This window comes from Mustela lutreola, chromosome 14, assembly GCF_030435805.1.
Source record: "Mustela lutreola isolate mMusLut2 chromosome 14, mMusLut2.pri, whole genome shotgun sequence".
Classification (NCBI taxonomy): Eukaryota; Metazoa; Chordata; class Mammalia; order Carnivora; family Mustelidae; genus Mustela; species Mustela lutreola.
The window spans coordinates 36257677-36268939 of NC_081303.1; the positions used below are offsets into that span (position 1 = coordinate 36257677).

Consider the following 11263-nt stretch of genomic DNA (forward strand, 5'->3'; position numbering starts at 1 on the left):
TCCCCTAAGACCAGCAGTCCGTGCCCACTCCCAAAGTGTGGCCCGTTCTTGCCAAACGGAAGAGGCCTGAGTCCCTGGCCTGACAGGTGGAGACTTAACACAAGGAAGAAGCCGGCTGGCCTATCAGCAAAGGCAGCCTTGGCCATGGTGGGGGCCTAAGGAGCAGGTGACATGGGCACCTGCAGTGTCCTAAACCAGGGGCCTCACGGGGCTGGGATTCCACATGGACATAGGCTCATGTGGCTCTGGCAAGTTTTCTCGAATGCAGCCCTGTGGTCCTGTGTGTTGTGTGGCCTGCCAGGCAGAGTCAGAAGTGCCCTTCTGACATCCAAATCGGGCTGGTGGGTGGAGACTGGGATCGTCCACAGTTTTTGAAGCCATTAGTGGCCTTAGCGTGGAAGCTGTGGGTTCCCCACGGACTCATTGCCTTTCCGAGGGTGCCCTGGCCTCCATATGGTTGCCGGTCCCCCCTGCAGCTGGCCTCTGCTCCCCCCTGTGAAATGGAGGTGTCGCCTTCCCCAGGGCCAGTGTCAGGGAGCATGGGCCCCACTGTCCAGCTGCTGACCATTTCCTCTGCCAGAGGGTGAGCAATTCTACCCCGGGGGGACTGTGGGGTCTGCTTTGGAGAAAGCCCCAGTCAGAGGAGACTGAGAGCTGAGGCCCCTTCCCGTTTGAGAAACTAATAAAAGCTCTTTGCAGAAGTAGAGCCCCCCACCCACCCCACAGGCCCCCAGAGGACACTCAGGAGCACTGGGGATGGCCAGCCTGCTCCAGCCACTCAGCACGCACACACAGCCACACACAGGCCAGTGGGACTCCACACATCACTGGCCCGGCCCTGCAGGCCCAGCAGGGTGTGCATGCACGGGGGTGTGTGAGTGTGCGTGCATGGGGGGGTGCGTGCATGGTGGGGGGTGAGTGTGCATGCATAAGGGTGTGCATGGGGGGTGTGCACGTGAGAGGAGTGAGTGCATGAGTGGGTGGGCAGGTGAGTGACGTGAGTGTGTGGGTGAGTGGGTGTGAGTGTGTGGGGTGTGTATGCACGCATGGGTGTGTGGGTGTGAGTGTGCACACATGTGTACGTGTGTGAGTGTGAGTGCATGTATGGGCTGTGTGCACAATGGAAGGCCATTTAATGACCAGGCCCGTGTTCACACCCGGGGACTTGATCTTTTCTTGTATCTGATATAGTGGTTTCTGAAACCTTGTCCTTCAAAGACCTCACGAGTGGATGTGCCGTCTGTTCTGGTCCCGCTCGGAGCAGATGTGACAGGCAGTGGCTGAGCAGGGCCTGGGACACCCAGGGGTAGGGGGGCCAGACCTTGGTCACAGCCACCCACCTTGTGGGCAGCCCCCACCCACAAGGGGCCCGCGCTGAAAACCTCCCTCGCGGCAGCTCAGTGCTGTGACTTCTGTTTCAGGAAGGCTCGCAGCAGGCAGCCATGGAGCCGGGGGCGGGGGAGAGGGGTGTGATTGGGGAGCAGGGGTGCGTCTGCGTACACCTACGTGTGCAGTTGGGGGTAGCTGTCCACCTCAGTCTGGCGAGGGGGGGTGAGGGATTCAGCCAGTCCTGCCCCTGCTGCCATTACCTCGCCAGGTTCCGGGGACCCCTGCCAGTTGAGCCGGCAGGCCCAGCCCGCACATGCGGATGGCAGGGCAGTGTGCGGGTGTTGGCCACGTTTTCCAGGGCCCATTGGGCTGGGGGCTCCAGTGTGAGGGGGCACGGGTGGGCAAGGCAGGCTGAGCCAGTACATCTGCGATAGAGCACTGGCCATGGAGCCCCCAGGCTCCCTGTACCGGCCATGAGCTTCCCCTTCCCCCACTGTGGGCCTTTCAGAGGCCACCTTCTGGCCTGGCCTTCGTACTCAGGAGGGGGGTGAGAGAGCCAAGGACGTCTAAACCCTTCCTAGAAGGGTGGGACCTTGGGTTCCTCCAGGCTTCCCCAGTGATGCTGGCGTGGGGTACCCCCTTCCCTAGGCAGCCCTGGTCTCCCAGCCTGAGTGCACGTGGGCCCCTCTGGGCAACCCGCCTGGGCTAAGCTGAGAGCTGCCCACGGGCGAGGCTGGAGCTGCGGTCCGGCCAGCGGTCCTCAACACCCCCCTCGCCACGCAGGACCTACCTGGAGGAGGAGCTCACCAAGGCCCGGAAGAAGCCCAGCCTCCGCAAGGACATGTACCAGAAGATGGTCGAGGTGGACCCTGACGCCCCAACCGAGGAGGAGAAGGCCCAGCGGGCTGTGACCAAGCCGCGGTACATGCAGTGGAGGGAGACCATCAGCTCCACGGCCACCCTCGGCTTTAGGATCGAGGGCATCAAGGTGAGGCCCGCAGGCGCCCAGCTGAGGAGGGGACAGGGGCTCCAATGTGCCCCCATGGGGTCGCAAGTGCACAGGCCGTGGTCCCCACTGGGGCCCTGCTGGGATTCGACCCTCGGCCCACTCTGGGCCCCAGCGTCGGGGTTGGCTCACTGGAAGCCCCCCGCCCGCCAGCTGCCTGACGGCAGACAGCACCTCTGCAGAAGGTCCCATGGGCACTGCTCTGGGGTGAGAGAGCCACTCGCCCTTCTCCCTGTCCTCTGAAACAAGCATTTTCTTTCCTTTCTGCAACCAGCCCTCGGATTGGCTACAAATTTCATGCTCTCCCCCTCGCCATAGCGCTCATTTTTCTCTCCTTGTCTGTATGAAACGACCCCCCAATCCTTCACCTCTCCCTCTCCAGCTGGATGTTCTGACCTCTGGTCACTGTCTGGCCAGTGTCCCCACCAGCACTTTCCCTGCCTCACCCCTCCCCTCCCCCAGAGATGGGCCGTCCACCTGGCTGGCTGTCCCTTCGCCCCAGTGCCCTGCTTAACCTTTCCGAGGCGACCACGTTGCACTCACTGGCCTGATGGTGCACAGACCCCCGAGTGTGGTGACTCCACGTGGGGCCATCCTTCCTCAGCCTTCGTCCCCAAGAGCAGAGCTCCCCCTGGGGGAGCTAAGCTCCATGCGCTTCCCTGGAACAGCGTAGAACACACATAGTGCCAGGATAAGAAGAGGGAGCCATCTCCTGTCCGGGGTGGGCCAGGGAGCAGAGACAGCATCTTGGCCTCCAGGTAACCTGCGATAAAGGATCTCAAATTACAAAGGGAACCTAGCTGACCTTGGGGTTGGGAGCCCCTGTCTTCTGTCTGGACAGCAGGGACCCGTGGGCACTCGGGTTCTGAGGGCAAAGCCCCGGGTGAAGTGGAGACCCGTCCTTCTCATCCAGCCCCTGCTGCCCACGGCCCCACCCCTCCATCCCTGGCCTGCACACCCCAGGCCTCCCCTGACCCTGTGATAGTATGGGTGCCCGCCTCCCTCCCTAGCACCTGGGCACCATGGGGTCTCCATAGCCCTGTGAGCTGCCTGGCATCCTTGGGCTGCCATGTGGGTGAGCGCCCTGCCAGCCCCCGGGCCCTCTGCTGACACCCCTGGGGGGCGTCCTTGTCCTTCTCAGAAAGAAGACGGCTCCGTGAACCGGGACTTCAAGAAGACCAAAACGAGGGAGCAGGTCACCGAGGCCTTCAGAGAGTTCACAAAGGGGAACCGCAACATCCTGGTAAGTCAGCCCCCCACCACTCCCGGGAGGGGCTGGCTGCACGGGGACCACCCATGGCCCCCGAGGCTTGCCTAGCCTTGGACCGAGCCGGGCCGCCAGGCCCACACGCCGGCCCCAAACTCCCACTGGGCAGGTACAGAGGAAGTTGACTCGGTTGCCAGCCCCATTTGAAGGTCACCGGAGGCACCCAGTGGGCTCACTCTCTCCCTTGCCATCCCCTAACGGCTCTGAGGACGGTTGCCTCCCATGAGAGGATTGCTGCCACTATAGTCTCAGTACCTGCCAACCATCGTGGGCTCCCCAGATCCGCAGGGCAGTCCCCTGGGGCGGGGAGACTTTCTTGTCCCCACTTCACAGGTGAGGGACTGAGAGGGTCAAAGGCCCAGCTAGAAAAGCACAGAGTGGGAGCTCACGTGCAGGCCATTGCAGTAGTAGACAAGCTAGACACATGGCTCTGACCTCTGGGGTTAGGACCTTGACCCTCCAGGCAGAAGTAGGGTGTACTGAATATCTGCACCCCACGGGAAAGGTGCCCTGGGACAGACCCAGGTGCTTTGGGGACATGGGCCCTGGAGCCCCCAGGGACAGGTTCCTTCTGAGCAGGGGTGGACCCAGACAGCGTTATCTCTGAGCAGACTCCGAGCTGGCTGAACTCGAGGGTCTCCCTCCCTCTGCAGGCCGGATAGGCTTCCCTGAGGCCCTGGCAAGGAGGCTTCGGGCATGGGGTGCACCCCCGAGCTCCTCCACGGCCCGAGCCCCCTCTTTGCCTGCCACAGAGCACATGCCTCACTCTTGGTGGTGCCAAGCCTGGGCCGTGACCTTCTGCAGGAGGGTGTCGAGGGATGTGGGAGCCTGCATACAGCGGGCTTCCCCGCAGTCCCTGGGGACGGCAGGCACCCCAGAGGCCGGCGCAGCTCTGTCCCCATCCGAGGGCTGCACGGAGAGGCCCCTGGCAGAGGCTCCCCACTTTCCCTTCGGAAGGTCACGGACACGAGGTCTGTGTTCTGGAAGGCCCCATGGTGGCTGGGCTGTTTGGAGGCTGCCTCCACACTATTGTCCTTCCTGAATGAATGTCACCACGTGTGAGAGCTCATAGGAGCTACACGGCTCAGCAGGGCCTCCCCTCCCTCCCCTCCCGCTCACAAAGGAGTGTGGATGGACAAAGCGTGGTGCCAGGAGTTCGGCTGCCCGCCTCGCCTGGGCCTGGGGCTTGGAATAAATGCTCAGGGCGGAAGGTCCCTTCCACTCTGACACTTGGCAAAAAGCCGCCCCACCCCCAAGTGTTTAGAACTCTGGCCATTTTCTGTCCCCAGATCGCCTACCGGGACCGGCTGAAAGACATTCGGGCCACTCTAGAAGTTTCTCCCTTCTTCAAATGCCACGAGGTAAATACCGGGCTTTCCTTCTCTGGGTTGTGGCGGCAACCTTTGGGTCTGCCCACCTGAGTGGTGAGCACACCTCCCACACTCATGGGCCTGCTTGTTCTGGAAATCCAAGGGCAAATATTAAGACCACGCAGCCAGAGAGGCAGGCTGCCCGGGATCAGGCCACTCGCTGCCGGCAGGGGCCCCGTCCACACGTGTCTGCCCCAGGCTCCCTGGACAGACCACGCAGGGCTGTCCTGCCTCAGGGCTGTGGTCATCCATCCTCCCACTGCTTCCTGCCCCACCTGGCTCCCGAGACTTCCATCCCACAGGCCCCCAGGTCTCAGGGCAGAGCCCCCAGAGCTGCCGAAGCAGCCCCCCATCACCACCAGAGACCTTTGGGCACCACCCTGGGAGCCTGGCTGGAACTTTCCACCTGTTCCTGCTTCCGCGTCTGTGTGTCTGCGGGGGCAGCAGCCTGGGAACCCAGACACCCGAGACGGGGGATCTGCAGGACCGTGGGGTCATAGATCCCAGGCCTCCGGCCCCTGGAGTGTGCACGCACACATATGCACATGCATACGCCTATGCACGTCGCTCCCCGGAAACGGTTACTGCCGTGGCGAAGCAGGCACCCCACGCTCCCCACAGCCTTGCAGCTCCTTCCAGAAAGCAGCTCCTCTCAGGGTCTTGCAGGGAGGGAGCCTGAGCCTGAGCCTAAGCCTGAGCCCGGCTTAGAGAGGGCAGCGGGGGCAGCAGGTGAACAGGAAATGGGTGGTCCCAGGACCCCTGGCGGTGGGAGCTTCCCCCGGGGGGCGGGGGGAGGGGTGGGCAGGCCCTGCCAGGCCTCACAGCATCTTGGTACAGGTGACGAGGCTGGTCCTGCTTCCGAACACACAGCCCAGCTTGCCCTGCGATTTTATCCCTAACTTGTCCTTCGGTCAGGGTGCACCTGTCCCACGTGGTGGCTCTGGCAGGTGCCTGGGTAGGACTGCCCATGAGGAGGGACTGGGGTGCTCAGAGGGCAGACAGGGTGGGCTCTGCCCTGAGCAGCTGCTCTTGGCCTAGCCATCCCCAGGTTGCCCTTTCCTCTGCTCCTCCACACTGAGGCCCAGGGTGTGCGAGCCCTCTGCCCCTCCCAGGGCCTCTGGATCCCCAGCTCGGTAAAAGGTCTTTGTGCGGCCCCACTGGAGCCTCCCGTCCCCTCAGCCTGCTTGCCTGCTCCAGAGGGCACAGGCCATGCCTGGGCCTCAGAACCCCAGGACCTACCCACGGGGCCGAGGGACCGCACCGCACCGCCCGAGTCCTGGGAGCTATAAGGACCCCGTACCCTCTCCCCAGACTCTCTTACTTCCTTCGGCCCCACACAGTGACCTGGGGGAGGGTGTGGGGGATGGATTTGTATTTGGGGAAGTGCCTCACTCCATGCAATTGCTCTGAGCCAGAGCCCAGAGCAGGGGGTGGGGGGTCGGGGGGGTTGGAGGCAGGGTAGGGCTCCTTGGTGCCCACTGTTGTCAGAGCTGGGCCATAGCAGAGACCAGCCCCAGAGTGCCCTACTGGGCCTCTCTGCTCAGGCTTTGCCTGGGTAGTGCTACTGGAATGGGGGTGGTCTGGGCCTCCCTGCCAACCTCCTGAGGGGCTGTGTGTGCACTGGGCAGGTCTATCGGGAGGTAGGAATTGCAGGGTATGACCCCAAGCTTTAGCCTTGGTCTGAATAGTGGGGGCAAGGGTCTGCCACCCCAGAGGTCCTCCCTGACGCCGCCCACACAGAAGATGGTAGCTGTCCTGGTGACCGGCGGCGTCCTTTGTCCCCTGCTCCGCCACCCTGGGTGGGCTCTGCCAGGTGGGATGGGGCTTCGAGCTCTGGGCTCCTCAGCACTCTGGCTGCAGGGGGTGAGCTCTGGGGGCTCCAGCGCTGCCCTCCCCAGCTCCCCATTCGCTGCCCTTTCCCCCCAGGTCATCGGCAGCTCACTTCTCTTCATCCATGACCAGAAGGAGCAGGCCAAGGTGTGGATGATCGACTTCGGGAAAACCACCCCCCTGCCCGAGGGCCAGACCCTGCAGCACAACGTGCCTTGGCAAGAGGGGAACCGGGAGGATGGCTACCTCTCGGGCCTGAACAACCTCATCGACATCCTGACAGAAATGTGCCAGGACGATCCGCTCGCCTGAGGCCCCATGGCACCCGCATCACCACCCCGTCCCTTCCTACTCCTCCGCTTCCTTTCTCCTTTCATTGCCCTTTGCGTCTATCAGGGTGTGAGCCCCAGAGCCGACCCTCCCGAACTGCACTACAAGACACTTTGTAGAGACGAGATGGAGAGTTCCAAGAGCAGATGAGAGATTTTCTGGTCACTTTCCTCATGAAGGGCTTGGGAGCTGGGGTTTCTACATCTGTCTGTGCATAGGATCTCCCAACAAAAGAGGAATGCCCAGACCCGGGCTCCGCGGCAGCTCTGGTGGGCTGAGGTCTGGAAGCAGACTCAGGTAGCTGTGGCACTTACTGGTGGGTCACTAACCCAGGAGCCAGGCACAGCCTCTGGATGGGTCACCTGCGGGGACCTGCTGCCCCCTGGTGGCCAGTGCGGTCAGTGCCACTGCCAAGTTCAGCCTGTGTCTGTGCCATCCTCCCCCTGCTGGGGGCCGGGATGGGGAGGGGTGTTGTAAGAATCTGGGCTTGGGCAGGTGCCTGGCTTCGGGCTGCTGGTCTTGGGGCACCAAGCCCTGGGAACTGCGTGTCGGCCATTAACAGGCCAGGGGCGCGCACAGACGGTGTTGGCCTTCTATAGGCACCCCACCCATCTGGTATTGAAATCCTCCAGCTTTGGGCCAGACCTGGGAGTCAGGAAATGTTCTCCGACCCAGGCCTTCGCAGGAGGGGGCAGGCAGGAGCTGTATTCTTCCATATGATTCTCATCCTCTGAGTTCAGAGGACACTCCACACACCTGAGCTTCCAGGGATGTCCCCTAACCACCCAGAGCCACTTGTTTCTCCAGCTCCCTGCCTTGCAGTGGTAAGGTCAGGGGTCGGGGGGGGGGGGGGCGGCGGGCCGGGACACAACCAGCCCCAGAGGAAGAAGACAGAACCTACAGAGCACACTCCCTGTACATCCCTTCACATACACACCCCCACCATCTCCCTGGCCTTCTTTCATGAGATCAGGCCCCCAGAAAGTTCAGGCAGGCTCTGGGGCAGTGCTGGGCAGGGAGGAAGCAGGTTCCTGGCTTACTGGCCTCCTCTCCCCCCTAAAGTAACTCTTAGTGCCTGAAGGGGTTAGACCCACATTTCCCAAATGTGGTGCAGGCAACCCCCAACATAGGGGATGGGAGACGGGGTGGCATCTCTCCCTGGAGTCTCCAGGTTGCTTGAACATGACTGGGGAACCCCTAAACTGTGTTTTAACTTTCAATCAAGTTACGTCTCTCTTATGGAGAAGAATGTAAAATTGGCCTGACTTTGTAAGAACAAAACTATCAGCTCTTTGGCCATGCAGAGCTGCGCTCCCCAGGTGCCCTCCTTCGCCCATGGAGGTACAGCGGGGCGGGGCAGGGCGGGGTGGGGGCAGAATTGAGCTCTGACAGGCGGCAGGTGCTGGGGTCAGTTCCTCCAGAGGGACCAGTCCAGAAGTTTCCTGGGCTGCCCCCTGTCACCCCAGGGTCTCTGGAGGGACCTCCGACCTCCCTCTAGGACACCAGCATTTCCCCTTTTCGTGCTGGGTGAGTGACGGTTGGTGGGGGCGGAGGGCGGGTCGCAGGAGGATGTTTAAGTACAGATTTTTTTTTTTTTTAAAGGAAATCCCTTTTAAACTTCCTGGCTTTTGTTGAAAACAGTGGTGAGCTCCAATGTGGGGTATGCTAAAGGTCACACCCCCGCCCAGCTGAGCGCAAGAGGTCTCGTGACAGCATGTGACCCTCTGAAGGCAGGAGCACCACAACCAGCCCTGGGCCTCTCTCTGGAGCTGGAGTTACCTGTAGCTCAGAAGGGGCCTGGTGGTCTGTGCCTTGGCAGTCCGCTGGGGGAGGGACATCGTCCATTCAGACCTCCAGATTCCAGATCCCAGCGCTGTGGGCTGGCCAGAAGTCGCCCTCCCTCGATCTATGTAGAAAGTTTGCTAAAGCAAATGAATGCTCTGAACAGGAAGTGCGGGGGACCAGCTAGAACTACTTAAGAGAACAAAATTTCAAGCACTTTAAAGAGGCACCAATTGTTTGCGAACGATGTGCTGAAATACAAGGGATGTATTTATCAGAGGAGGTCTGCACTGCTGATAAGTCAGCTACAGGTTGCTTTGGGGCACGTTCTATCAGCGAAAGTGGTATCTTTGTGATGTTATTATCTTCCTTAGGGCTTGGGGTAAATAGCTCTCCTCTCCCACACCTCTTCTCTCCAACTGGCGTGCCCCCTTCCCTGCCTCCTCCTTGTCCTAAAGGAGTAGATGGATCCTGAGTAGAATTTCCCGGAACCCTTCCCTGCCCGGCCCTGGTCCCCACAGGGACACCTCGGAATCTGGCCGCGCAGGAGCTGGGAGGGCGGGGCGAGCGAGGCCCGTGTGCACATGCGCACAGGTGCACGAGCGGCCTTCCTGCTGGCTCCTCGCCTCCGAGCCCCGGGGCCGGGGGGGCGGGGGGTTCTCGGAGAGCAGCATGCTTCACGTGTTCGCGGAAGGTTTCTCTTGCCTTTAGTGTCGTGTAAGAAGTTTTTAAGTTATATTTATTTTTTCCGGTTTTTTAATTGCACAAAACACTAAGACTGGGAGGCTGGATTCTGTGTGTCCTTTAAAGCTGTGCCTTCTTCCTGAACTTTTGCCACTCGGTGGAAAGAGCCCGGACACAGCACTGCCCCCCCTTCCCCTGCCCATGGACTCTTTACTCTGTTCGCTGTATCTAGCTTTGAGTTTGCTCGCATCCAGTCCACCCCGTCCCCTACACCTCCCCCACGTGTAGAGAACCCAGGCCGCCGGCTTGGGAAGGGGCCAGGGGTTCCCTGCCCACCCCCAGTGCCTTTCTCCTAGAGGAGACCACTCCCCAGAGGGTTCTCCTTCCCTCTGCACCCCTTTCTCCGCGACACCTTGGAGAAAACTGTTACAAACCCCCCACCTGCGCAGTGCCTGTCGAACAGACCGCGTCGCTCTGTACCTTCCTGAATAAAGGCCCAAGACACCACAGTACCGGCCTCCTTGCGGTCCTTTGCGCCCAGAGCCCTGGAGAAGCACCTTGGGTGGGTGGGGGACTGCGCTCTTTGGAAACTGGAAGATCGCGCTGGGGCCCCAAGAATCCCCCCAGGAATGGGGTTCAGATTGGGTAAGGTTTCGATCTGCAAACGATTTAAAACAGGCTTCAGATCCAGTCTTTTCAGCCTTGTCCACAAAACCTCTGCGTAGTTAGTCATTCAGGACACAGAATGACCACTAGAAGGGATCGTCTCCCACCCCCCAGCCCAGGGGACCGGGGAGGCCATTGCACGTGGAGACGAGCTCTGTGCAAGGTGGGGAGCTGGCTGCTCGCCTCTGTGGACCCCTTTGATCCCAGTTCACCTCCACCAACATTGCTCTGCAGTCTGTTTTACAGAGGGGGAAACTGAGGCCAAACAAGGGACTTGGGCAATAAATGGGGAACAGAGATTTGGATCCAGACTGCCAGGTTGCAGACCCGATTCTGTCTTGCTCCTGCTTGGTGGGCTTTCTCAGGCAGAGAGCCTGTCCTGTCTCTGTCCTGCCTGTGTCCCAGGCTCTCAGCACGGGGCTTGGCCCTCCCTGGCCTCAGCTCTCAGAGAGCAGTAGGAAATAAGCCTCTCCTCCAGGTTGCTTCCTGGAGAACCTAAACAGAAAGAAGTACAGTCTTGGCTCCAATGTTGGCCCCTTGGAGAGGGTTGAGGGCCCCGGGCAAGAGCAAGACACCCCAACCACCGTCTCCCACAGCAGTGTTCCCACCCTCACCTTCTCAATGTTTGCAGCCGCCCGTGGAATTTAGACGGTGTCCACACCAGAGGGATGTCACCCTGAAGACGGGGGCTTACCCCTGGGGACTAGTGTTTCTTCAGCATCTCGCTGGGCTCAAGACAAGTGCTTAGCCAATGTCTGCTGACGGGGACCTCGAGCACTGTCGGTGACCACGGCGGTCAGATACGTGGATGCCCTTCCTTCTGCAGAAGGACTCACTGTTGGCTGGCGTGGGCTCCCTGGCCCCTGGGTTTGCGCCCCCTGTGGCTGTCCCTCCTCTGGGTCTTACTCTAGACCTTGTCATTGCCCTGACTGGTCAGGAGGCACCCCGCAAATGCTTGCTGGAAGGCGAGAGCGTCAGTCCCCCCTTCTACTCTCAGCT

The 11263-nt window shown here is 61.0% G+C and overlaps 1 protein-coding gene across 2 annotated transcripts in view; it reads left to right on the forward strand.

Annotated features, from left to right (window-relative positions):
* Positions 1-10107, forward strand: part of ITPKB (inositol-trisphosphate 3-kinase B) — an 87515-nt gene extending 77408 nt beyond the window's left edge. For both annotated transcript variants that reach the window (XM_059146883.1, XM_059146885.1), the window contains exons 5-8: positions 2113-2317; positions 3477-3578; positions 4892-4963; positions 6899-10107. In XM_059146883.1, coding sequence (XP_059002866.1) covers positions 2113-2317; positions 3477-3578; positions 4892-4963; positions 6899-7114 — 595 coding nt within the window. In that variant the 3' untranslated portion in view covers positions 7115-10107. The remainder of the gene's footprint in view (positions 1-2112; positions 2318-3476; positions 3579-4891; positions 4964-6898) is intronic.
* The last annotated feature ends 1156 nt before the right edge of the window (positions 10108-11263 follow it).